The sequence below is a fragment of the Chlorocebus sabaeus genome, chromosome 16, assembly GCF_047675955.1.
Source record: "Chlorocebus sabaeus isolate Y175 chromosome 16, mChlSab1.0.hap1, whole genome shotgun sequence".
NCBI lineage: Eukaryota > Metazoa > Chordata > Mammalia > Primates > Cercopithecidae > Chlorocebus > Chlorocebus sabaeus.
The window spans coordinates 18,221,970-18,247,403 of NC_132919.1; the positions used below are offsets into that span (position 1 = coordinate 18,221,970).

A 25,434-nucleotide genomic window follows, 5' to 3' on the forward strand; every position below is an offset into this window, starting at 1 on the left:
AGAGCTGGGGTCTCAGGCCTTGAGACTGGAGGTCACCAGGGAGGCATGGGACAGGAGGGAACCAGCCCTGAGTCCCAGGGTGTCATAGTTAGGAAGCAGGGGTACAAGAGAGGCAGGGCGGGACCTGCAGTCTGTGGGGAGACCACAGGGGAGATGCCTGGCCCACAGGGAGCTCCCTCTTCATGCATTTGTTTTCTGCAGGGGCCCACCACGGGCCCACCATGTGGGCTGGCACCAACTCAGGCTCCGTGTTCGCCTATGCGCTGGAGGTGCCGGCAGCAGCAGTGGGTGGTGAGAAGCGGCCTGAGCAAGCGGTGGAGGCCGTGCTGGGCAAGGAGGTGCAGCTGATGCACCGGGCACCTGTGGTGGCCATTGCCGTGTTGGACGGGCGTGGCCGCCCACTGCCCGAGCCCTACGAGGCCTCACGGGACCTGGCGCAGGCACCTGACATGCAGGGTGGCCACGCTGTGCTCATCGCGTCTGAGGAGCAGTTCAAGGTGAGCCACTGTAGTCTGGGGGGGACTCCCCTCCAGGCCCCAACCTCATGGACACCACTGGACCCTCTAGAACCCCTTCCTGCCTGTATCCCCCACCGTTGGGACCCTAATTCCCTTGCACCCCAGAAAACACCCCCAGTCAGCAGAGAACTCCTATGGAAGAACCCTGATACCCCCTCAGCCTGCTCAGTTCCCCTGGGAGGGCAGGAATCTAGTCCTATCTCTCTGTGCCCTACAAGGCTCCTGTACCCTGCCCAGATCCCTGATTCCAGTCCCCAGGGGCTCTGCCTCGAAAGAACTCTAGGTTTGGTGGGGATACCAGTCTCATAATCTTGGCACTCTGTGATTGATTTTGTGACAGATGGAGAGAGGGCCTGGGAGGTTTCTGGAGTACAGTGTGAAGTCTGGAGTTTAGTGGGGCAGTCAGGTGTACAGGCAGGGGAGGCCACGTGGCAGTGCAGCTGGGCTTTGTGGTGGGAGCTGGTGGGTCAGCAGCTATGAGGGTGAGGGGCCCTGGGGATGAGGACAGGGCCAGGCTATGTGCTCACCGGCCACCTGCTGTCAGGTGTTCACACTGCCCAAGGTGAGCGCGAAGACCAAGTTCAAGCTGACGGCCCATGAGGGCTGTCGTGTGCGCAAGGTGGCGCTGGCCACGTTTGCCAGTGTGGCCTGCGAGGACTATGCTGAGACCTGCCTGGCCTGCCTCACCAACCTGGGTGACGTCCACGTCTTCTCGGTGCCTGGCCTGCGACCCCAGGTGCACTACTCCTGCATCCGGAAGGAGGACATCAGCGGCATCGCTTCATGTGTCTTCACGCGCCATGGCCAGGGTGAGACGGGGCAGAGGCCGAGGCGGCCTTCCTCAGGCGAGTGAGCTGAGCGAGACCAGTACTGCCTGGGAGCAGGAAGGGCACTCCGGGTGGGCACTGGCCCAGGCCACGGAGGAGCTGTGGTTGGTGGCATCTCCTAACTGCACTCCTCATTATTCTGTCCACCCAGGCTTTTACCTGATATCCCCGTCAGAATTTGAACGCTTCTCCCTAAGTGCCCGGAACATCACAGAGCCACTTTGCTCTCTGGACATTAACTGGCCTCGCGATGCCACCCAGGCCAGGTGGGTGGAGGGGCAGCCCCTAGCCTGGGGGACCTGTGACCAGGGCCAGGTCTCATCCCACCCCCGAGATTGCCTTCCCTGGGCACGGGAGTGGGAGGGCAAGGATCTAGGGTGCCAGCCTCGAGTCATCCACCTATGGTCCCCATCATGGCCCCATCTCTGCAGTTACAGGCTCCGAGAGTCACCCAAGCTGAGCCAGGCTAACGGGACCCCAAGCATCCTCCTGGCCCCACAGAGCCTTGATGGAAGCCCTGATCCAGCCCACAGCAAGGGACCTGGTGAGGGGGGCATGAAAGGGGTCCAGACCCTGGCCCCACAGTGCCCTGGGAGAGGGAGTCAGGATTCACATAGCTCAGGGATCGGGCAGGCTTCTGTAGGAGATGGGTGGTTGTGTGCTCATTGGTGCCACCCCTCACCATGGGCTGCCTTTGGGTCTGTGTCCCCAGGCCCCCAGGTGCAGAGGGTGCTAAGGGTCCTGGTAAGGGCTGATCACTTGCTCCCTGCAGACACCCCAGAGCCACCCGAGGCTGCACTCTCACCCATGTCCATCGACTCAGCCACCAGTGCTGACACCACGCTGGACACGACAGGGGACGTCACAGTGGAAGATGTGAAGGATTTTCTGGGGTGAGGCTGGTGGGCAGGTCCACAGGAGGGGCTGCCCTGTCCCCTAGGCCTCCTCCCCAGGGCTGCCAGGGGCTCCCCTGCCCCAACCCCTGAGCACCATCCCCATCTTGCAGCTCCTCTGAGGAGTCGGAGAGGAACCTGAGGAACCTGGCAGAAGATGAGGCCCATGCCTGTGCCATCCTGATCAAATGAGGTGCTGCAGGGGTGGGGCCCTGGTCCTCACCATTGGCAACGTCCACCCCCTTCAGCCCCTGCCTGGGTACCACTTGGCCCTGCTCTTCCACCTGGGACCCTGGCAGGCCCCTGTGATGGTGGCACTCTGAAACCTGGCTGCCTTCCATGGAATGCCTCAATTGGGGCTCACCCAGACACCAGTGTCATGGCTGGGTATTAGAAAAGCAGGGCCAGCCCCTCAGCCCTTGCATGTGGCAGGTGGTGGTTAGGACAAGACCAGATTAAACCACTTAGAGGTGGCAGTAGTTTGGAGCTTGGGAGCTGGTTTGGCCAGTCTGTTTCATAGATGAGATCACTGAGGTGCATGAGGTCAGGTCTCATCGGTTGGGCCCAGCAAGTGGCTGACTTACCCTGCCTGAGTCTGTGTGGATCCTCACCTAGATCTGGGGCCCATAGATCTGCCCAGCGCATTTGCTGCCTCGTGCTCCCAGCCACCTGTGGGCCATAGCCTCACCCTGCACAGGACATGGACACCTCCCAGCTCTTTGTCTGGTGCCCCTCCCTGGCCTCAGTGGGGCATATGTGGCCTGTCGCTTGGATACCCACCTGGAGACTCAGCAACCCCATCTCAGGCGGTTACTGAAGGGCCCTGCCTGCCCTGCAGAGGAGACAGTGGCAGCACCTGTGTGGTCCGGCCACTGTGGCAATCCGTCTGCCCTCTTTGGCCCTCCCTCACCTTCTGCTGATACCTCTTCTCTCCCTCTCCCAGGAAGGCCAGAACTATCCCGACCTCCACCTGCCCTGCTCGGAGCTGGAGTGCTGGATCCCTGGCACCTGCCTGGCCCCTTAACATAGACCCACGCCTGCTAACCTGTAGGCTCCACTGGGACCTGCTGTCCTGTCCTGCCTGACCCTGGGCCCTGGAGCAGCACCAGCCCCAGGGTGTGGGCCTGGGACTTGGGCCAGAACTGAGCCCTCCTGCAGGCATTTGGCTGCCCTGGGGGCCCACTGCCTAGGGAAGAGGACAGGTGGGGCCCAGCACCTTGTGCCACCCCCTGCTCCACACACCGTCCTTCACCCTCACTTTGCAAAGAGTATTTTTCTAGCGCCTGGGCTGGACGGTTGTTTCTAAAACTATTTTGGTACCTGCTCCTGGGCCAGTCCCCAGCCTGTCATGAGTGTGTGTGTCTGAGTGTGGATGTGACTGGGAGCTCTGCTGGGCATCCACAGCTGGGGCCTAGTCAGGTGTGTGTGTTGCGGGGGGGTGGGGGGGCCCAAGATGAGTTTCCCTGTAGATTGTACTTTGGGGTTTTTTTCTGTTATTTTGTTAAAATTAGCGCCATTTTAATATTAAAAATACTGATTTTTAATATTGAAAATAAAAGCATTTAATATCTCTTAAAGGGCAGCCACATCTGCTTTATCCCTGGCAGAGAAGTGAGGGGGTTTTACACATGTGCTCACACCGTGGAGGGAGTCGGATTTCCCAGACCCCTGAGGGCACCTGTCAGGGTCATCCCCATTGGTGCTGCCTGAGGCTACTGGGGACTGTGGCACTGGATGTGGCTGGAGCAGGTGTTGTCACCTCAGTATATTCTTTGTTAGCAGACAGTGGATGAGGTCCCCTTCCTCTTCCTCACCAAGCCTGGGGCTGTGCCAGCCTGTCTTAGGCCAGGGTCTTGCGGAAGGCACTCCAGGCATGGAAGCAGCGGGTAAAGGCGTGCTGCTCGTTGCCCTTGCGGACCAGGCGCAGCCGGCGCGGCCGCTCATGTTCCTTGGACCGCATGTGCTGAATATACACCTGGCAAGGGGACAGCGAGCCTTGGGTGATGACCCCGCCCTGCCCACAGGCCCACCTCGGCCCTCCCTCCACCCAGCTTACCTGGCAGGCCTTCAGGCTCAGCTTGATCTCCACCTGGCTAGTCTGGGTCCCCACCCACATGTAGACCTGTGGGGGCAGCAGAGGAGATACGGTCACATGGGCGCCTGGGAACACCCCCTTGCTCCTGGCCCCAAACTTCCCATTTTTAAGTCTATGGGTGCCGCCTCAGATGGGCAGGGCCAGTGGCAACATCGCACCTCTTGGCCGTTGTCTAGCAACATGATGTCGTCATCTGCCAGGTCATCTTGACAAAAATCGGAGCATTTCTCAGTCACTGCGAAGTAGCCCTTCTCGTTGGAGCACCTGGGAATCAAGGGTCAAGGTGAGGCCAGAGGTCATAAGCAGCAGTGCCAGGACCGAGGGGAGGGTCGGGGCCCTGGCCTCACCGGAAGAGCCGTGTGTGCTTCATGTACTCGGCATCGTCGTCATAGGGCTTCTGTGCCCCAATGCCCACCCAGAAGAAGTTCTCAGGCTCCTCACCTTCGTTGATAACCTGCGGGAAAGGCCAGTCCAGCCCAGGGCCCCTGCCTGCCCTGGCTCCCCTGTCTGTGCCCGCCTGCCTGCCCGCCTGCCTCCTGACCTGCTTGCTGTAGGAGGTGTCAAACATGGTGTTCAGGATGTCTTCTGCCAACTTGGCTTCGTCAGGGTCTGATGCCCGGCCCACCCAGGCATACACGATGCCCTGGTTGTCCTCACTCTCAAAGGGAACCTGGGGAGTGTGCAGGGGTGGGGGTGGGGGTGTTTGCAGCTGACTCAGCCCCCAAACACCCCACCCCTTGGTCCATGGAGCCCTGGCTCACACCCACAACCCCACCTTGAGGATGAAGCAGAACTCGGAGTTGAGAAGACTGGAGTCGGTGTTGATCTGGATGCACCTGTGGAAGGGATGGGGCATCAGCAAGGAGTCAGGCCTGGCTCCCTGACCCCTGCTCGCCACTGTGTCCTCCCCCAGCCAGGCACCGGGTGCAGAGGGCGCTGCCGTTGGTGCGGATCTGGTAGAGGCTGGGCTGCTGGGCGCCCTGGGCCGCCTTCCTCTTGCCCCGGTGGATGATGAACTTCCTCTTGAAATGGGACAGAAACTTGGGGTTCTCCTGCTGCTGCGTCATGCGTACCACCTGGGGATGTGGAAGTGTTAGGGGCAGCTCCCTGGACCCCCACCTTTCCCTTGGGAGCCTAACCACCTCTGGGTCTGAGCCCCACCACACCCCTCCGCCTGGCCTCGGGCTCGCGGGGCTGCCAGGCACACCTCCAGCTTCCCAGGGAAGAGGCTCTCGAACTTCTTCTGCAGGCTGAAGGTGAAGGTGAGCCAGCCCATGTTGGAGGCTTCGCGACCCTGCCAGAAGTACACAATGCACTGGAAGTCCTCCTCTGGCTGCTTCTCCTCTGCCTCAGCTGTTGCCTCCTCGCCTTCTTTGCCCTCGGCCTTCTCCTCCTCCTTGTCTTCCTTCTTTTCCTCCTCCTCGTACTCCACGGGCACCCAGTACCTGCCGGGTTGGAGGGTTGTGAGCAGGGGCTCGAGCCCTCAGCACCAGGGGAGGCACCTAGAGAAGGGAGTGCTGAGGTGGCACCTGCAGAGGAAGACGTAGCAGTCCTGCGTATAGAAGTGGCCAAACTCCTCTTCCGGCAGCCGTGCAAACTTCTTGCCCTCCAGCACGAAACCCTCCATGCCGTCTAGGTCTTCGTTCCACTCCTCCATCAGCTGCTCCGCCTGCAGGCGGCAGGAGCCCGCCCCGCGGCAGGTCTGAGTGCGCTGTGCGCATAGGCCCCGCCCTCGGCCCGCCCCCCGGCCCCGGCCCCGCCCCCACCTCCGCCAGCGACATGGTCGGCTGCCGTGGCAGGAAGAGCGCAGTGAGGTCAGCCTTCATCTGGTCTTTCTTCTCGGCGTCGCGTTTCACCTTCCCAGAGAGACCCGGGCTCTGCAGCACGGCCTCCGCGTTGCGCGTGTAGTCCACCGTCAACACGTCGTCCCAATTCTTGAACTTGGCCTTGAACACCTGCCAGGGAGGCCATCAACTAACCATGAGGGGTATGGCATGGTTAAGGTTACGGTTGGAGGAAGGAGCCTGAGGCTTGAGGCGGGACCCAAGGGAGATCTAGGGCGGGGATTGGGAGGCGGGGCCTTAGACACGGAGGTAGGAATAGGAGTGGCAGCTTGCAGAGGGGGCGGGGTCTGGGCAGAGTCAGCAAAGAGGAGGTGGGTTTGGGCCCAGCTCTGTAGGGAGACAGTGGAACCACAGGAGTCAGGGCATGTCAGGGTGGAAAGGATCCTGGGGAGGGGCCTCCGAAGCAGCAAGCACACCTGCGCCTCGGTGCCCTCGAGGCTGCGGCTGACGGTGGCATGGCGTGGCCGGTGCAGCATCCCGCACAGCTCCTGACCCAGCTTGAGGGCAGCAGCGCGCACCAGGCGCGGGGACTTGCGGCCGAGCCAGATGAACACGTCAGACCAACAGTCCAGAATGTACACGCAGCGTGTGTCCAGCAGACTCTGCAGCTGCAGACCGGGAGCCTAAAGGTCAAAGCCCAGCCAACAGGGAGGAATCCGGCCCCGCGCCCTCCTCCCGCATCTCTTACCAGCCGCATTCTTGGCATCAACTCCACCTTGGGACGCTGCTTATGTTCCACGGAGAGCTTGTAGTTGATCTGCGGCAGCTCCAGGTAGCCCAAGCCCAGGCCCACCTGGCAGGAAGGATGAGCATGGCAGGGAAGGGGTCCGGAGACAGGAACCTCACCCACACAGCCCTCTGCTCTGGAACCAGCCCTGCCCTGCAGCGTGGCTCACTGACTGCTCCCGCTTCCCCCTCCCCGTCAAGTCTTTTTAGGCATATCCTTTCAGAAGGGCTTTTAAATGCCTGCCGTCTCCAGGCCCTTCATGTTATTTCTAATTCTCTAACTTGTCCCTTTCCTGTTCACAAGAATCTGGATAATTGAGCCAAGGTTCCCAGCCCTGGCATTAGGCGCTTCTGTCTCCCCTCCCGCCCCACCATCCTGGAAAGAGTCAGGCTACTTCTCGAAAGCAGCCTCCGGACCTTTGCTCATACTGTTCCTTGTCCAGAAGGTGGCACCCTCTCCCCATCAAAGTTGAGATGGAGCCCACAGCCAACTATATCGGTGTGTAGCCTATTCCCCCAGTCAGCGGGTGACCTTGGGAGGCCATGGTGGGCCTCAGCAGCAGGGCTCACCTTGTACAGCTTGGGCTGGGGCGGCCAGAAGTCATCAGGCACGTGCTTCTTGATCTCAGAGGGCTCCCCACCCAGTGCCTCCCAGAACTCTGGGAGCTCCTGGCCCTGCACCAGCAGTGTGATCTCGGCCTTCCCTTTCCGCTCATTCTTGTTAATTTTCTCTGCAAAGAGCCTGAGAGCAGGATGCAAAGTCATCAGCGAGGCTCGCACCCCTGTTCTTCACACAAAAGACCCCACGGTATCCTCATACCTGGCCTTGGTGGTGCTGCTCAGTGTGGCCTGGGCCCCCCGCCACACGTAGATGTCTAGCCCTCGGTCCAGAAGGAAAACAAACCTGGACAGGAAGGGGCAGGAAGGAGCTGTGATGGGGCATGGGGCAATGGTCACCCCATACTCCTGACCCCACCAAAAAAATCCCTCACTATGGGGTGTCTAGGTAAGCCTCAGGGATCCCCCGCTAAGCTCGTGGGCAGGAGTTAAAGGGGTTGCTAGAGGGCCTCCTAAGAGGCCCACACCTGCCCCCACTGGTGGGGAGGAGGCTGAGGGTGAAGCACCTCCACCTCACATTGTTGGGGCTCACCTTGGGTCCAGAGAGACCCCCTTGAGGGGCACAGGTTCCAACTTGATGTTCTTTTTCCCATACACACGATACATCCTGGGCGCAGGACAAGAGTGGCTCAGTGTAGGCACCAAGGGCCTAACTTAGGCCCAACACCCTCCCCTCCACCCCTTGCCAGCAGACTCCAGGTCCACGCCCCCCATTGCCCCCATGCCCTCACCTGGTGACGTAGTGCGTGTCTTCCACAGTGTAGAAGCCACTGGCTGTTCCACCCTCAATGTAGGAGATGTCGTTGTCAAACACCTGTGTGTGTGAGGGTGTGGTTCTTCATCACTGAGCTGCTCCCTCCCCCACCAACCACTGCCTCTCAGGCGGGGTAGAGAGTTGCCTACAGGTGAATTGAGCTACAAATCTATGATGCCTGTAATCCCAGCACTTCAGGAGGCCGAGGTGGGCGGATCACCTGAGGTTGGGAGTTCGAGACCAGCCTGATCAATGTGGAGAAACCCCGTCTCTACTAAAAATACATAAATTAGCCAGGCATGGTGGCGCATGCCTATCATCCCAGCTACTCGGAAGGCTGAGGCAGGAGAACCACTTGAACCCTGGGGGCGGAGGTTGCGGTGAGCCAAGATTGTGCCACCGCACTCCAGCCTGGGCAACAGAGTGAGAGTCCGTCTAAGAAAAAAACATACACGGCTGGGCGCGGTGGCTCATGCCTGTAATCCCAGCACTTTGGGAGGCCGAGGCGGGCGGATCACGAGGTCAGGAGATCGAGACCATCCTGGCTAACACGGTGAAACCCCGTCTCTACTAAAAATACAAAAAATTAGCTGGACGTGGTGGCAGGCGCCTGTAGTCCCAGCTACTCGGGAGGCTGAGGCAGGAGAATGGTGTGAATCCGGGAGGCGGAGCTTGCAGTGAGCCGAGATGGCGCCACTGCACTCCAGTCTGGGGACAGAGCAAGACTCTGTCTAAAAAAAAAAAAAAAAAAATACACATGTGTGCCTATAAACATACACACATTGGGATGTTGGGATGTATGAAAAATATGGATGCGTTCACCCAAGTGTGTAAAGATGCCAGCAGCATGTTTAGATGCATGCATATCAGGGTACACAAGCAAGTGGGTTCATGGAAGAGTGGAAACCCAGGTGCATATGGGTAAAAAAATCTCAGGCAGGGGATATTTGTACATAAACTCCATGTGTGTGTATATGCGAACATATGTACAGGTATAACCAGCTGGTGGCTAACACCGCTCAGTAATTTATTCAAGACTGGACTCTGGTCCCACCCTTGGCCCCACCTCCTTGGCACCCAGGTGTGTCCCTGCCTCCTAATAACAGGTTTTGGCCTTGCCTCCTCACTGCTCTCAACAACACCCCTTCCAACCTACTCTCAGCTCCCGTGTCAGCCCATTGGTCTAGCTCCCGCGCCCAGCCTTGTACCCTTACCCTTGCCCAGCTGAATTCTGCCCCATGTTCCAGAACTCTCCTTTACTGACCCAGGCTTTGGCTACCTTAGCCCTCACCCTGCCGTCTGCCTTAGGTCCCGCACAGTATCGTTGATCCAGCCCCCTTTAATCCCAGCTCCCTACCTGCCCACCTGTTCTGCCTACCTTCCTTGGGCCCACTGCCCCTGCACCAGAGTTCTCTGGGTCCCCCACTCTGCCCACCCCCAATTTTAATGGGCTGGCACCTGCAGGAACTCCTCGCTCTCATCGCCCATCTCCTCCCGGACAGTGCGGCACTCGGCACCCAGGTAGTTGCGCAAGTTGACAGCGTGGATGGCAGAGCAAGCTTTCTTGTCAAGTGTGGCCTCCCCGCCAATCCAGTAGTAGATCTCCCAGTTGAGGGAGCCGCTGTCATCCAGAAAGGTCTGGAAGCCAAGGCACCGTCCACATCAGCCTTCATCCTGGCTTTCCGGCCACCCCAGAAAGGCCACTCTGAATAGCACAGGTTTCCCAGCCCCAGGGGCTTTGTACTGCCCCTGGGCAGTACAAAGGTGCCTGGATCACCACTAGCAGACTGCCCACCTCCCACCTGGCCTCCCTGAACACAACTCTAGAGTTGGGGACTAAGCCATCTTAGAGGAAGGCACTGGGCCACATGGCCCCTAACAGCATGCCAGGCCCTCACCTTGAGCACGATGTAGCAGTCAGCCTCGTAGAACTTGCCGTGGAAGGCTTCCTCCACTAGCACAGGCACGAAGTTCTCGATCTGCCAGATGGTCAGGCCGGGCAGCTGGCCCACGTCCTCCGTGAAGAACTCAGAGTAGTCAAGGCGTGGCTTCTCCAGGCCCTGGTCCCAGCGCCGCACCTTCCCGCCGGGGGCCCGGGCATCTGCGCTCTCCTGGGGGCAGAGTCACAGAGCATGGCTTGACTCTGTGAAGCCACTCAGGCTAGTCTTTACTTGCTACCCACACCTCAGGGACTTTGCACAGCTGTTCTCTCTGCCCAGCGCCCCCCATCCCTCTTGGCCAGGGTCAAGGCCAGGGTCAGCCTTCAGTAGAAGTTAAGGCTCCCTGCCCTGTCCCAGCCCTGGCCTGGCTCACCTCCTGCTTTTTGTTCTTCTCCTGGGCAACATCTGACATGCCTTTCAGCACCTGCTTGGCCTGGTCATCCTGGGCTGAGTCCTTGCGCCTCCGCAGCCGCATCTTGCGAGCCATAGGGTCCTTGGGCCCGCTCCCTGCTTGAGGGAGGGGCAAACAGCTGAGCCCTCACTGGGCCTGCTGCCCCCTTGGGCGTGCGACCCACCAGGGGCCAACTCTACCCACCAGGGTTCAGAAAGCTGTACGCCACCCCATTTACATGGTGTCATCTGAGGCCTGGAGAGGAGCCCCTGCTCCCAGGCCAGATCCTTCCCCACTCACCAGCTGCAGCCGCGGCCACGGTAGCAGGGGAGGCACCTGCCAGCCGCAGCTGGTTCTGCAGCGAGAAGTCGATGTTGTACCACTCAGCGGCACGGTCCGCGGGCTTGGGCGGCATGACCAGGTTGGGGTTCTCCCGCACATCCAGGACCTGCCCCGTGGGGTGAGCAGAGCTGGCACTGAGCCTGGGTCCCACCTCCCAGACACACCAATCCAGTTTCTTGCTCTTGTCTGCAGCCGCCAGGGCTGAGAAGTCAGGGCCCTGGGTTCTCCTCCCACCCACCTCTGGGGCTGGTTGGGGGCTTAAATGAGACTATGGAGTATACTCTGGATGCGGGGAGCTGGCCCACCTTTTCCCCACGGGCACCCTGGCACTGGCCACCCCCCTCAGGAGGCCTCTGCTGGGTCCCCCTTGCTCCAGGGCACACCCCTTGCTCATTTCTCTTGAGCCCTCTAGGCCAGCATGCCTGACCTCGATCTCCGTCAGGAAATGGATGGCTTCTGGGAGGGTCACCAGGCGGTTCTTGTTCAGGACAAGTTTCCTCAGTTTTGGGCACCTGTGAAGACAGGGCCGGCCAGGGCCTCAGGGAGGTGATGGACAAGGGGAAGTGGGCAGGAAACCCCTAGTCCCGGGCAGGGGAGGCAGGTAGGGTCAGAGGAACAGGCGGGGGTCTCTGTTCTCTGCCTGAAGGACTTCTCAGAGCCAGGAGACCATGTTCTGGGCACTGCGACCTCCAGAAGGGGAGGGAAGCAACACTGCATTCCCACCTCATGTGGCCTTGTCCCTAACAGTGCCCTCCCAAGGGTGCTCTCAGGAGCTCAAGTTGGGAATGGCTGACATGGGACTGTGGTCTTCATCCACAAAGGTGAATTAACCGGGCTGGGCGCGGTGGCTCACACCTGTAATCCCAGCACTTTGGGAAGCTGAGGCAGGTGGATCGTTTGAGGACAGGCGTTCAAGACCAGCCTGGCCAACATGGTGAGACCCCATCTCTACTAAAAATACAAAAATTAGCTGGGCATGGTGGCATACGCCTGTAATCCCAGCTACTCAGGAGGCTGAGGCAGGAGATTCGCTTGAACCTAGGGCTCGGAGGCTGCTGTGAGCCGAGATTGCACCACTACATTCCAGCCTGGGCAACAGAGAGAGACTCTGTCTCAAAAAAAAAAAAAAAAAAATTAACCCATCTTCATTTTGTCTGCCTTGCACCGACCACTGGGTGGGCTCTGACTACAATCCTGGGGTTCTCTGTGCCGGGAGCGCCCCTGCTAGCCCCAGCCCTGCCCAGCACCTGCAGAGACTTTCAGGGATCAGCTCCAGGTTGTTGCTGGCAGCCATGAACTCCTCCAGGTTGGTGAGCTTGCCAATGCCCGAGGGCAGCCCATCAAAGTCCAGCTTGTTGGAGTTCAGGTACAGCTTCTTCAGCTTGCTCAGCTTGCAAATGGCTGACTGGAGGGGGAATGGGCAGGGGTGGGAGGTCAGGGCCAGGCTCACCGCCTCCCTCCCATCCCCCTACCGAGGGTATCAGACGCACAGGCAGTGAGGTGAGCTGATTTCGGGACAGGTTCAGAGTTTCCACGTGCACCCACTGGTCTATGCACAGGGACAGCTCTGTGATCTGGTTGCTGCTGAGGTTGAGGCGGCGCAGGCTGGGGAGGGTGTACAGGCACTCAGGCACCCGTGTCAGGTCGTTGCAGGACAGGTCCACATCTGGGGTGCAGGGTGGGGTGCATCAGCTGGGGCCCATACAGCAGGTGCCAGGGCAGCCAGCCCCAGTGTGAACCCCAACTCTGCCACCTCTGAGCTGCGTGGCCTTAGGCAAATGACGACTGCTGTGCGCCCAAGTTTCTCCATTTGGACAAACTCCCTCATACGGGGCTTGGGGGGGTGTCTAGGCATAAAGTCAGTGTTAAGGCATCATCATAATCGCAGAAGTCACTGTAACATAACTGCAGCTTTTTCCCTCTGGACACTGGTCTGAGGAGCAGGGTTCAACCCCCTTCACCCATAAGGAAGCAAGAGGGCCCAGAGGGGGCCACAGCTCAGAGGGGCTCCTGGGGCTGCCTGACCTGCGAGGTTGCTCAGACCCTCGAGGCTGGTGGGGAGGTTACTCTGGGTGCGCTGGGTGCTCCGCAGGTGCAGGGTCTGCAGGGCGGTCATCGCTGGGAGCTGCCTGCCAGGGTGATGTGAGTGGTCAGGGCCAGAGCCCACCTAGGGGGTGTCAAGGGTGGGGCCTGGCAGGGCAGGACCAAGAGCACAGGGCCCTGAGGGTAGGTGTGAGGTCACATCTGGCTGAAGGGACAAGCCCAAGGGTGGTTGCAGGGTGTGTAAGCGGGAAGACAGGACTGAGAGGTGGACATGATACTTAGGAGGTTGGAGACTGAGGGGTGCCGCCTGCATGGAGGGATGGCTGGGCCCAGTGGAGAAGGGCTGGGGCTCTGGGAAGTTAAGGGGCCAGGCCAGACTCCTCAGGGTGGCTTCTGCAGGAGTGCGGCCCGAGGGGGCGCCCACCGGAGCTGTGCATGCAGCAGAGGGTTCCCATTGAGCACGAGCGTCTGCAGGTGCACCAGGCGGCGCATCTGCGGGGGCAGGCTCTCCAGGCGGTTCTCGCTGAGGTCCAGGTACAGCAGGTCGGTGAGGTTGATGAAAAGCTGGTTGGGGATGGTGTCGATACTACGGGTGGGGAGCAGGAGCCACCTGAGTCAGCACCGGCCACCCCCCCAAGGCCCACCTGCCCCCTGCCCCTGGCTGGCCTGGCACCTGTTGTGGCTGAGGTTCAGCACCAGCATGTTCTTGGCGTTCTCCAGCTCCCGCGGGCACTCCGTCAGCTGGTTGTGGCTCAAGTCCTGGGTAGAAGGGGCAAGACCCAGGTCAGGGGAGTCTCCACCCTGCCAGGCTTCTGCCAAGCTTGGGGATCAGGCCAGGGCACTGAGTTGGGTGTGGGGGTAGATGAGGGGGTTTCAGGGCCAAAGGGAAACAGTCAGGGACTTGGGAAGAAGAGTGCCTGGGTTAGGGATCTGACTCCAAAAGTGACCTCAGGCAAGGTACTATCCACTCCAAGACTCAGTTTTCCCATCTGCAAAATGGGAAGACAATGGCCCCAGGGACTTTTATAGTGAGTGGGGATTGAATGGTCCGGCTAGCATAGGGGCCAGATGAGTGGGTAGCCACTGACCAGGACTGAGAGGTCATCTAGCTTGAAGATGTCATCGGGGACTCCAGAATTCTTCAGACAGTTGGCTCGGGCCACGATGGCCTGGGAATAAACCATAAGAGTCTATGATTCCTGGCTTCTACTCCCAGGAAGAAACAGAGAGTCTAGAGAGGGACACCTCCTCAGGAAGCTCACCAAAGGCCAGGCCTGAGGACTCTCTTACCTCTGGCCTTTGATCAAATAGCCCCCTCTCTTGGAGGGCTCTTACTAGTCTCCCAGTGAACTCCTATTCACACCTCAAAGCCCAGCTCAAATGTGCCCCGGAGCCCAGCACAGGGCCCTCAGGGAATCTTTTCTGTTCAAATAATTTCTCTTTTTCTTAATTCCAGAAGGTAAGATAGGGGTGAGGTCTGAGTCAGGGTTTTCAGAACAGAGGGAGAGAACTGGAAATCAGCATCTGGACTGAGAGGAAGTCTGCTTTCTCTCCCTAACTTAAGGCTGACACCTCCTTACACCTTACAGAGATGCAGGAAGCTTGAGCATGAGAGGGAACAGGGCCAGAGAATGGTGCTGTAACTGCAAGTGACAACGGGAGTCACCGGAGCTGCCCCGCCACTTCTCCAGTCCGAGTGCCTGCGTGGCACCCTGCTGCTGCTTCCCGAGGTCACCGCTGCCCCTCCCAACCACTGCACTTGCAGATGAGATGCAGAAAGCAGAAGGGATTTGTACAAGGTCACATCGCCAGGAAGTGGCAAAGCCCAGCTTTGAACTCAGAGAGTCCAAGTCAGAAGCTGTGCCCGAAACATCTCCAGGGCTCTGACTTCAGATGGGAATGGCCCTTGTTGAGGCCTACAGGGTCTGGCCAAGGGCCTGATGCTCTGGGACGTTCAAGTCTTGGGTAGAAGGTACACGGTGCTCCTGGCCAAACCCTACTCAACCCCAGCTCTACCACTGCCTAGCTCTGTGACCTCGGGCAAGTAATCTGCCTTGGTGGCCAAGTTTCTCTTCCGCAACATTAGTGGAGGCTTAGAGCATATGAAAAAGTCCTGCGGGGCGTGGTGGCTCAAGCCTGTAATCCCAGCACTTTGGGAGGCCAAGACGGGCGGATCACGAGGTCAGGAGATCGAGACCATCCTGGCTGACACGGTGAAACCCCGTCTCTACTAAAAAATACAAAAAAAAAAAACTAGCCGGGCGAGGTGGCCGGCGCCTGTAGTCCCAGCTACTCGGGAGGCTGAGGCAGGAGAATGGCGTGAACCCGGGAGGTGGAGCTTGCAGTGAGCTGAGATCTGGCCACTGCACTCCAGCCTGGGCCACAGAGCAAGACTCCGTCTCAAAAAAAAAAAAAAAAAAAAAAAAAGAAAAAATCCTAACAGAATAATGGGAACATGGCTCAGCCTGTATTGGTTATTATTACTGTAGTTATTGTCCATAATGGCTGGTAAGATTTTGGATTTATCTTTTTCCCAAGAGAATTCCCTGATCCACATGGGTTACTTTACGCAGGGCACTGCTGTAACCTCTAACAAGGGGGCCCCTCTTGTGACACCTGAGCCTCTGAGCCTGACACGGAGGTGGGCAGAGATGCTGGCCCAGCCTGGTGTCTGGCCCAGGCTTCATGTCCCTGGCCAGACCCTGGTCCCAACCCCAAGCCCGGTGGCCTCCCGGCCAGCACTCACGCGCAGTGACGGCAGGCTGGACAGTTCCCCGTGAAGCGTGGTCAGGTTGTTGTGGCTCACAGACAAGTGTTCCTGGGCCGGAATGGGGAGCACAGGCTCAGCACGGTGGATGGGGTGTCCAGGGTCCCCGCCTGCCTCCACAACTCTGCACCATCCAGGAAGGCCTCAGCCACGCTTGCCCAATTCCCCCTGCAGCCTCCCTCCCTCACAGACCCGGCCTCTTCTTGCATACCTCCCTGGACAAGCTGCCCACTCCCTTTCTTCCAGCTGTGCTCATAGCTGTCGGTGTTCTTCCTCTCTCTGGAGAAGTTGTTTGCCTTCTCCACAGGCTCTGCCCATCTGGCTTATCCACAGGGACCCTCCCCTGCCTGCCCAAAGCCCCTTACCAGCTTCTGCAGGGCAGCCAGTTCCTCGGGCAGGTAGCAGAGGCCAGTGCGGTTCAGCTTCAGCCATCGCAGGCTGGTCATGGCCTTGACATTCTCAGGGAAGTAGCCGCCCTGGGGGAAGGATGTCAAGGTGAAGCACAGAGCCCCTGCTCACCACCTTCTATGGCTCCTCCAGCCCATGGGAGCCTTTGGGGAGCCACAGAACCCATTCTCACCAGCTGTGAGAACACAGACAAGTCATTTCATCATTGCACCTCAATTTCTTCACCCGTAGAATGGGACTAATAAAAGCCCCCCTGTGACAAAAGTGTTGGCCTAAGATTTGTCTATCCTACTGGATTCTGGGCCCCAGGAGGGCCAGGACAAAACTGGCTTGTTTCAGGTGAGAGCCCAGCACCGGGCACTGTGGTTAGCTCTGCTCAAATTCCTTCAGCCAGCATTCCACGCTCTAACTGGAGGCCTGGGGTGGGGGATTCCCCCCTCCAAGCCTTTGCAAAGGCCCCACCTGTACCCTCACCCTGCCATCAGCACACAGGCGATTCACACAGCCAGGGCCAAACTGTTGCTTGTGGAGACCGTGGCTCCCCACCCTGCAGGGCAGGGCCGCATCACTGCACTCCCCCAGTGTGTGAACGCCCACCTTGGCACCCAGCCCTTGTGGCACCAAGTCTGGGGCAGCACGTGCCTTCGGTGCCCGTGGCTGGTATTCCTCTCCCCCTAGGGCCACATTCCCAGCTGGTGACTCAGACTCTCCCAGTTCAGCAAAGAGGAACAGAGACCCCAGGTTAGGGTGGTGGGGATGGGGTCAGGGAAAAGTGGTGTGGCCACTTGTACTTGGGGTCAAAAGTGTGTACACCTGCAGGTAAACGCAGGAAAAACCTGCGTTTTCATCCTCGGCCCCAGACTGACAACCCACGCAGACCCTGCCAGTCACCCACCTGGAAGGTGAGGCTGACCCTCCAGCCAGCTCTTCCCTCCTCTCTTTTTCTGCTTCCCCTACGGTAGGGCAATGCCTGTCTCATTCCTGAGTCCTGGAACCTCCTCCCGCCCCACCCACTGGCTACAGAGGGCTGGGCTCCGTCATTTTCTCTCTCAGTACAGCAGCTGCTCAGACAACTGCCACCCAGCACCTGGCACACTCGTCTGACACACTCTCCACACCAACAAATCTCACTACACCCCTTGCATCCAAGAAGGCGACTTTTAAGCCCCTTCACCGGCTGAGAAAGCCCGGGCTCTGAGAGGGGAAGTGATCTGAGAGGCCCAGGATGGCGGGTGGCGGTGGCGGGGAGAGGGCAGTGATGAGTCGGCTCCACACCCGCCCCTGGGCGGCCAGGCCGCCATCCCTGAGTCAGGGCCTGGCTTGGGCGTGTGACCTCTCGGGGGCGGGGAGGCTCGCCCGACCCCCAGGCCACCGTCCAGCCCAGAGGGATAACACGGACGCGGGGTGGGGGCTCCCGGCCGGGTCCCCGGCGGGACTCCGAGCCCAAGCGTCCGTCCTGGGCCTGCCCGGCCTCGGTCTCCCCGTACAGGCACCGGGCGGAGGCCTCGGAGGTCCATTCCTGGCCAGGGGAGAGCCCCACCCCCGCCCCGGCCGCAGTCCCGGGGACGCGCAGGGCCTGGAGCCGGGCGGGACAGGAAGCGGAGGCCAAGCGGGCCGGGCGCAAGAGAAGGCCTGCAGGGAGGCCCGGCACGCGCCCGGTCCAGCTCACCTTGAAGTCGTTGCCGCTGAGGTCCACGCCACGCACGAACGGCAGCACCCCGGTGGCCTCCATGGCGCCCCTCTCGCTGCCGGGCCGGGCAGGGCTAAGGAGCGCCGGGGCGGGGGCGGTGCGGGGAGCCACGGGCTGGGCCAGCGCCGGCCCCGCCCCTTTAACCCGCCCGCGCCGGTCGCTTTCCGCCGGGAAGTGTAGGCTTTAGGCCTCTTAGGGCCTCAGTTTCCCCGTCTGTTCGAAGACTGCGGTGGCATCAAGGAGTGCTGGGCGTCTCCTGTGCAGGAGCTGGAGGCTTCCACCATCTCCAGGCTTAAGTCCCAGCGTCTCAGGATAGGGGCCGTAACGGCCGCTGGGCCAGGCACCGTCCCCTGTACTGCTGCAGCACATGAAGCTGGCCCTGACCTCGGAGAGATTCTAAACCCTGGCCCCGGGTCGCAGGGGCCCAGGAAGTGCCTGTACTTGGCTGACCGGTGGTAGTGAGACACCTGGCTCCTCGGGTCCTAGCTCTCCAGCTTCTGGACTTAGTTTCCTCATGTGTTGTTTTTATTTTGTTGAGACAGGGTCTTCTTGCTCTGCCGCCCAGGCTGGAGTGCAGTGGTGTGATCATAGCTCACTGCAGCCTCGAACTCCTGGGCTCAGCCTCCCGATTAGCTGGGACTATAGGCGCAGACCACCACACCTGGATAAATTTATTTTTGTTTTTTGTAGACACGAAGGTCTTGCTATGTTGCCCAGGCTGGTCTTGATGTCCTGGCCTCAAGTGATCCTCCGGTCTCAGCTTCTCAGAGTGCTGGGATGACAGGCGTGAGCCACCGCGCCCTACCCAGTTTCCTCATTTGTAAAATGCTTCCTAAGATTGTCACCATAAGTAAATGAACAAAGAATGCACGTGTAGCCCGCAGCATACAGCAGGCGCTCAGTGAGTGGCAGGTTATTATTCCGTTTTGTTTTGTGTGCCAGGTTTATTATTCCCACTTAGTGTCAGCACCCCTGTGCTCGTGCCCCCCTACAAAGGGAGGGTCCAGAAGAGAAGCGTCTGTCTTGGTCCCTGCTGTTCACAGGGGGCTCGCCCTGGCTGACACATAGCAGGACCCCGATAAATGAGCCACAGCTGTTATATGCCCAGCCATGCTTCGTAGTGGAGGAGGGGGTCTAGTGTCCCCATTTTACAGGAGAAAAACAGGCCCAGGTGGAGAATGGCCCACATAAGCTCGCACGGAGCAGGTGGCAGGGGTAGGCATTTTCGCCACACTGTGCCTCGCAGGCCCACAGGTAAGAACGAGGCCACCAAGACACTCTCTCGCAGAGGTGATCTAACAGGTTGGATGTGCCGGGCCTCTAGCCATGTGCAGCCTCTCTACCTGGCTCCCGGAAGGAACGGGGGCCCAGACAGCTTTTTCCACATCGGAGGCTCACATTACAACGCACAGACTTCCCGGAGGGCTGCCTGTCACATCACCTGGTCGCAGGCTCGGAATGCAGCCCTGCACCTTTAAATTCGGACTGCGTCAGGGAGTCCCGCCCCGAAGGGAGCGCGTCTGTCGGCTGGGGGGCGGGGCCTGCCCTTCATTGGCTGAGCCGCGCAGTATTTTGGCACCTGTACTCCGAACTCGAGCGCTCCGATTGGACTTAGGGCCTGCTTGTCTGCGTGCTGCGAAGTCCGCGGCCGCCCCTGGGGGCCCTCGACGTCGGGTTCCAGGGTCCTTCACGTTCCAGTCTCAGGCTGGTTCGAGCTCAGGGACCGTGGTCCCGCGGCCTCCTCCGGTTGTTGTGCGGAAGCTGCGACGCAGGTACAGCTGGAGCGCGGCGGGGCGGCCCCCAGGGTCACCGGGCTCAGGGCTTGGCGCGCGACGGAACGCTGATCGGAGGCGTGGCCCGCGGTCACGGCTGGGGAAGGTGTGGAGGGGACCTTTGGGGGACCAAGGGCCGCGTTCGAATCCCAGCCCAGCCCCCTTCCCCTCTCGGTCTCTTAGTTTCCCTGCGAACGGGGCGTCACCCGCCCACCTAGGGCTGCTGCTGCGGCCTGCTCCGCCCGGGCCCACGGCAGGCGCGTTTGGCGGAGGAGGGAAGGCCAGACGGCCTCCAGGGCCTCGTTGGGCAAACTCGGGTTATTTTCAGCCACCCGTGCCCTCTCCCGCTTCCCGGAGCTGGAAGGCTGTGGGCTGAGGCCTGAGCGACCCCGCCAGTGGTGGGGCTGAGTCCCAATTTAGACAGGTTGGGAGTATTTAAAGCGCTTTACAGTTTGCAAAGTAGATTCCTGGTCTCTCTGGGGGTGGGTGGCAGTATTGATTCCCGAGTCACGGATGAGGAGACTGAAACAGGCCTTGGGGCCGTGGCGGGTCACCCGGTTGGCCTGGGATCTCCCCAGAGACCGTCTTATTTTTAGTCTGGGGCGAATAGGCGGGTGTACGGGGCTGAGTCACACAGCACTTCGGGCTTCAGCTACTCCAGGCATCTGGTCACCTGGCAACTGGGCCCCTGGCACCGACACTCTGGCAGGGCAGGTAGAAGTCCTTGGTGCCCCGGCAGGCTGTGACCTCATGGTCATCTGCTTAGGCCTCCCTGGGAGAGTTCTGCCTGGTGTCTAACTGATGTCCGAAGGTCACAGCCCAGTTCATCTCCCAGGGCCTGAGAGCAGTGTCCCCCTCGCAGAACGTGAGGAACGTGGACTGGGCCCTAGGTCTTTGCCTCCACTTCCCAAGTGCTGGGCCCCACCCAGCCACACACTTCAAGCCTGCCCACATCTGCCCCTCACTGCTGCGTATGCCATCTTACAGGTGAGCAAACGGGCTGGGCCCAGGCCCTCACCTTCCTTTCTCTGTTGCTTGGCCTCCCAGCAGCTGAGAAGCATCACCCACCACTACCTACACATTGTCCCAAGACTGAGACGCCCAGAGAGCCCTCTGTACAGAGGCACTGGGCAGCGCTTTCTGCCCTGCCAAAGGGGCTTCAACCCTGAGAAGCACATCTGCATTGGCCTGCCCCGGCAGCTCGGGCCGTCTCACTCTGCCTGTGCTCTGACTCGGTAGCTCTGCCTCTTGGGGCTACCCTGTCAAGATTTGGAGGGTAACTGGTTCCAGTGGTCCCCCAGACTGGCTGGGGCCCCAAATTGTTCGTCTTCTCTGGACTTTGGGCTCTTCTGAAGAGGTTATCATAGAGGGCTGCCATGCCCTGTGGTTAGGGACCTTCAGATGAGGCTGCTGCTGAGGACCTGGCCACTTGGCACAGGGAGAATCCGTCAGACTCTGTGAGTGGTGAGAGTCTGGAGGCCTTGCAGTCATGGGTTGGAGACCTCACCACTCACTTGTGAGCTGGCAGCCTGTGGCTCTGTAACATAGGGATGGAGATGATGACACCCTGGTGATGTCAGAGGTCCTGGAGGGTGGGCTCCAGGGAGAGCGGCCCCTTCCTCTACCTGCACAAGCCTCAGGGCCTTTGCGAGCTTCTTTCCAGGGAGTAGGTTGTTTGCAGCTTTGGGGGAAGGGGCTTGGCAGCTCCCTCATCTCCTCGTGAGAGATGGGGGCTTGGGGCCCCAAAACCCAAGTTCATATCCCATCCCTGCCCTTTCTTAGGTACTTTACATGGTTTCCCAGGACCTCGGTGTCCTCCCCTGTGGATGGGTGGCCCCTTTCTCTTGAGAAATTCTCAGAAAGCCCCCCTCATGGGCTGAGCTCTCTTAGCCAGCGTAAGGACAGCCAGAGCACCTGCCCACAGCAGCCCCTCTCCCAGCCTGGCCACCTGCACCTGAGCTGCCCCTTCACCCCTGGCTTTCTTACAGGCAGACCATGGCAGAGTTCTCCCAGAAACGGGGGAAGCGGCGTGGCGACGAGGGGCTGGGCAGCATGGTGGACTTCCTCCTGGCCAATGCCCGCCTGGTGCTGGGCGTGGGCGGGGCTGCTGTGCTGGGCATTGCCACCCTGGCCGTGAAGCGGGTAAGGCCAGGTGGGCGGATCATGCCTGAGGCTCCTACAGGAGGACAACAGGGTTGGGCTTTTCAGAGGGGCCCTGGGGAGGGGTGGGGACTGCCCAAGGCCTTCATGGGAGCCCAAGGCACCTGCTTCTCCACCCTGCACCCTGGTCTCCTTTGCCCCTGGGCTTTGCTATGGCTGCCCAGACTTCATATACACTGATCTCTGTGACTCTGCCTGCAGTTCATTGACAGGGCCACTAGCCCACGGGATGAGGATGACACCAAGGGAGACAGCTGGAAGGAACTGAGCCTGCTCAAGGCCACACCACACCTGCAGCCCCGGCCTCCACCTGCTGCCCTCAGCCAGCCAGTGTTGCCCTTGGCCCCCTCGCCCTCTGCCCCAGGTGAGTGGCACTCCTTCCCCTCTGTTGGTGTCACATTCGAGAGACGCAGCCCAGGCTTTGCCCTGACTGACTGTGCGGCCCTGTGTGAGTCCCTGCTTCTCTCTGGGTTGTGGGCTCCTCAGACATTTAATGGGGGTGGGGTTTCTTTGCCCTGCTCCTGGAGCAAAGTGGCAGCGTTGTGATGGTGGGGAGCATTAGATGGGGAAACTGAGGCCCACAGGGGTATGACCTACCTACCTACTCCGCGTGAAGCTGTTTTAGCCATAGGGCAAGGGTGTTGGACTCTGGGACAATGAGACTCATCACCAAGCGCTCACTATATGTGAGGACCTGAACTGGGTGCCTTCTCAGGTGCCATTGCAGGTGAGGAAAGTGAGGCCCTGGGACGTCACACAGCTAGCTGTCGGTGGTGTTTTCTTAACTAATCACAGGCTGTTCCGACATGTTCCCCGCCCCTTCACTCTGCAGAGGGGCCTGCAGAAACTGGTCCTGAGGTGACACCACAGCTCAGCTCCCCAGCACCGCTGTGTCTGACACTGCAGGAGAGGCTGCTCGCCTTCGAGCGGGACCGTGTGACCATCCCAGCAGCCCAGGTGGCTTTGGCCAAACAGCTGGCTGGTGACATTGCCCTGGAGCTGCAGGCCTACTTTCGGAGCAAGTTCCCGGAACTGCCCTTTGGGGCATTTGTGCCTGGGGGGCCGCTGTATGATGGGCTGCAGGCAGGGGCCGCGGACCATGTGCGTCTCCTGGTGCCACTGGTGCTGGAGCCGGGCCTATGGAGCCTGGTGCCCGGCGTGGACACTGTGGCGAGGGACCCTCGCTGCTGGGCCGTGCGCAGGACTCAGCTTGAGTTCTGCCCGCGCGGGAGCAGCCCCTGGGACCGCTTCCTGGTCGGGGGCTACCTCTCTTCCCGAATCCTGCTGGAGCTACTCCGCAAGGCGCTGGCTGCCTCTGTCAACTGGCCGGCCATTGGCAGCCTTCTTGGGTGCCTGATCTGGCCCAGCATGGCCTCAGAGGAGCTGCTGCTTGAGGTGCAGCACGAGCGCCTGGAGCTCACCGTGGCTGTGCTTGTGGCAGTCCCTGGGGCCGATGCTGACGACCACCTCCTCTTGGCCTGGCCCCTGGAGGGGCTGGCGGGGAACCTCTGGCTGCAGGACCTGTATCCAGTGGAGGCTGCAAGGCTGCGAGCCCTGGACGACCATGACGCCGGGACCCGCCGTCGGCTGCTGCTGCTGCTGTGTGCTGTCTGCCGTGGCTGCTCGGCCCTGGGGCAGCTGGGCCGGGGTCACCTGACCCAGGTGGTCCTGCGTCTGGGGGAGGACAATGTGGACTGGACGGAGGAGGCCTTGGGTGAGCGCTTCCTGCAAGCCCTGGAACTGCTCATCAGCAGCCTGGAGCAGGCCAGCCTGCCCTGCCACTTCAACCCCAGCGTGAACCTCTTCAGCAGCTTGCGTGAGGAGGAGATTGACGACATTGGCTATGCGCTGTACAGTGGCCTACAGGAGCCCGAGGGGCTGCTCTAGGTGGGTGGGAATAGGTGGCTGGCGTGTTTTCTAATGCTGGGAAGCTGCGCCCACCTCCCTTCCGGGGATTTGAATAGTGGTTTTTCTCTAGCTTTTAGCCAGAACAAAAGAGGGTACATTACTTAAACCCAGGGCATCGGGATGTGCTTGGGCTATGGTGGCCGTAAACCCTGAGCCCAGAGAGCTTGGGTCACTGTCACCTGAGTACGGCTGGGCTGGCTCAGGCAGCTTGGAGTACCAGCCATTTCTGCAAGCACCTTTTCAGCCCTTGGGGCCAACCCCAGGACCTTGGCCCTGTCCATCACCAGCAACCAATCCACCGACAGAATGTGGTTTCTGCCATCCTGGGCAGAAGCTAAAGGCCAACTTCACATTTCTGCTGAGAGGAGGCGACTTACCGCCTTCTCCGGCCCCAGCTCCAGGCGTTTTGAGGCCTCTGGTGCCTGGTGGTAGGTATGGTGTATGTGTTCTGTCCCCCGGGCGCTGCAGTCACCTGGTGTCCCTGAATGACAGCTTTTTGGCTGTTAAAGGATGGCATTTTCCTGCTGTCTTCTGTGCGTTTAGTTTTCTTGTTGTGTTCTCGAGCCCTGGAGCAGGAGCTCAGTGTGACTTGCTACCCACCTGATACCTCAGGGCAAGGCCCTTTTTCCCTCCAGCCAGGTGAGTGTTTTCTTCAAGCAGCTGAGGGCCCTGGGGGAGCTGAGGCTCTGTGCTGCGCCCCCAGCCCACAGCTGGGGCATATCACTGGAGCTGTTCCAGGCCCCACTGGAAAGCAGAGGGCCTGATCCCCCACCAGAGAGGTCCGGTGCGCAGAGCTGGCCTCCCAGTGTGCCAAAATGAACTGCTCTCAGCCGATGGCTGTATTCTGACTTCGAAGCACGTTAGAGGTAGCAGGGGGGCTAGAGGAGGGAGATTCCACCTCCCTTCCCAAGTGACCCTCCTCCTGCCTCTGGTATCCTTCCTGCTGAAACGAAGCTCTGCTTCGAAGAGGTGAACAAGAATAAAAGAAAATTCTAACGTGTAACTCAGGCTGGATAAGGGGGTCTTGGCGCTTTCATACGCAGCTGTTGGGGGTTTTCTGTAAGTCCTGTGGCTTGTCCTGGCACTTAGGCAAGGGTGCTTGAGGTCAATTGGAGGTGGTAGAGTTTACTTTAAAAAGTACCATCTTGGGCCGGGCGCGGTGGCTCAAGCCTGTAATCCCAGCACTTTGGGAGGCCGAGGCGGGCGGATCACAAGGTCAGGAGATCGAGACCATCCTGGCTAACACCGTGAAACCCCGTCTCTACTAAAAAAATACAAAAAACTAGCCGGGCGTGGTGGTGGGCGCCTGTAGTCCCAGCTACTTGGGAGGCCGAGGCAGGAGAATGGCGTGAACCCGGGGGCGGAGCTTGCAGTGAGCCGAGATCGTGCCACTGCACTCCAGCCTGGGCGACAGAGCAAGACTCCGTCTCAAAAAAAAAAAAAAAAAAAAAAAAAGTACCATCTTGGCCGGGCGCGCTGGCTCAAACCCGTAATCCCAGCACATTGGGAGGCCGAGGTGGGCGGATCCCAGGGTCAAGAGATCAAGACCATCCTGGCCAACATGGTGAAACCCCATCTCTACTAAAAAGATAAAAATTAGCTGGGTGTGGTGGCGGGCACCTGTAGTCCCAGCTACTTGGGAGGCCAAGGCAGGAGAATCACTTAAATCCGGGAGGTGGAGGTTGCAATGAGCCGAGATCACACCACTGCACTCCAGACTGGCGACAGAGCAAGACTC

The 25,434-nt window shown here is 59.9% G+C and overlaps 3 protein-coding genes across 6 annotated transcripts in view; 2 read left to right on the forward strand and 1 right to left on the reverse strand.

Annotated features, from left to right (window-relative positions):
• Nucleotides 1-3,796, forward strand: part of LLGL1 (LLGL scribble cell polarity complex component 1) — a 22,091-nt gene extending 18,295 nt beyond the window's left edge. The window contains exons 17-23 of one of the 3 annotated variants that reach the window (XM_073004738.1): nt 202-497; nt 1,063-1,327; nt 1,497-1,611; nt 1,777-1,889; nt 2,118-2,238; nt 2,352-2,431; nt 3,182-3,796. In XM_073004738.1, the coding sequence (XP_072860839.1) occupies nt 202-497; nt 1,063-1,327; nt 1,497-1,611; nt 1,777-1,889; nt 2,118-2,238; nt 2,352-2,430 (989 nt within the window). In that variant the 3' untranslated portion in view covers nt 2,431; nt 3,182-3,796. The remainder of the gene's footprint in view (nt 1-201; nt 498-1,062; nt 1,328-1,496; nt 1,612-1,776; nt 1,890-2,117; nt 2,239-2,351; nt 2,432-3,181) is intronic. The other 2 variants (XM_073004740.1, XM_073004739.1) reach the window with 2 other exon arrangements.
• On the reverse strand, nt 3,776-17,966 carry FLII (FLII actin remodeling protein). 2 transcript variants are annotated; one of them, XM_008010570.3, is made up of 30 exons: nt 17,836-17,966; nt 16,124-16,234; nt 15,738-15,809; nt 14,080-14,160; nt 13,665-13,750; nt 13,416-13,577; nt 12,974-13,077; nt 12,439-12,614; nt 12,196-12,353; nt 11,376-11,460; nt 10,907-11,054; nt 10,589-10,722; nt 10,174-10,386; nt 9,734-9,913; nt 8,253-8,335; nt 8,054-8,128; nt 7,724-7,807; nt 7,474-7,645; nt 6,866-6,970; nt 6,594-6,785; nt 6,100-6,288; nt 5,863-6,002; nt 5,541-5,778; nt 5,255-5,409; nt 5,109-5,169; nt 4,875-5,003; nt 4,681-4,787; nt 4,492-4,597; nt 4,295-4,360; nt 3,776-4,213 (listed from the first exon to the last, which is right to left on the reverse strand). In XM_008010570.3, the coding sequence occupies exons 1-30, from the start codon at nt 17,896-17,898 to the stop codon at nt 4,079-4,081; spliced, it is 3,810 nt and encodes a 1,269-aa protein (XP_008008761.3). In that variant the 5' UTR covers nt 17,899-17,966; the 3' UTR covers nt 3,776-4,078. The 2 variants fall into 2 exon arrangements, with proteins under 2 accessions (XP_008008761.3, XP_008008760.3); XM_008010569.3 differs by having other exon boundaries at nt 10,589-10,725.
• Nucleotides 17,967-19,455: 1,489 nt separating this feature from the next.
• Nucleotides 19,456-24,699, forward strand: MIEF2 (mitochondrial elongation factor 2). The gene is made up of 4 exons (XM_008010575.3): nt 19,456-19,628; nt 21,617-21,770; nt 21,990-22,152; nt 22,621-24,699. The coding sequence occupies exons 2-4, from the start codon at nt 21,624-21,626 to the stop codon at nt 23,673-23,675; spliced, it is 1,365 nt and encodes a 454-aa protein (XP_008008766.2). The 5' UTR covers nt 19,456-19,628; nt 21,617-21,623; the 3' UTR covers nt 23,676-24,699.
• Nucleotides 24,700-25,434: the final 735 nt, after the last annotated feature.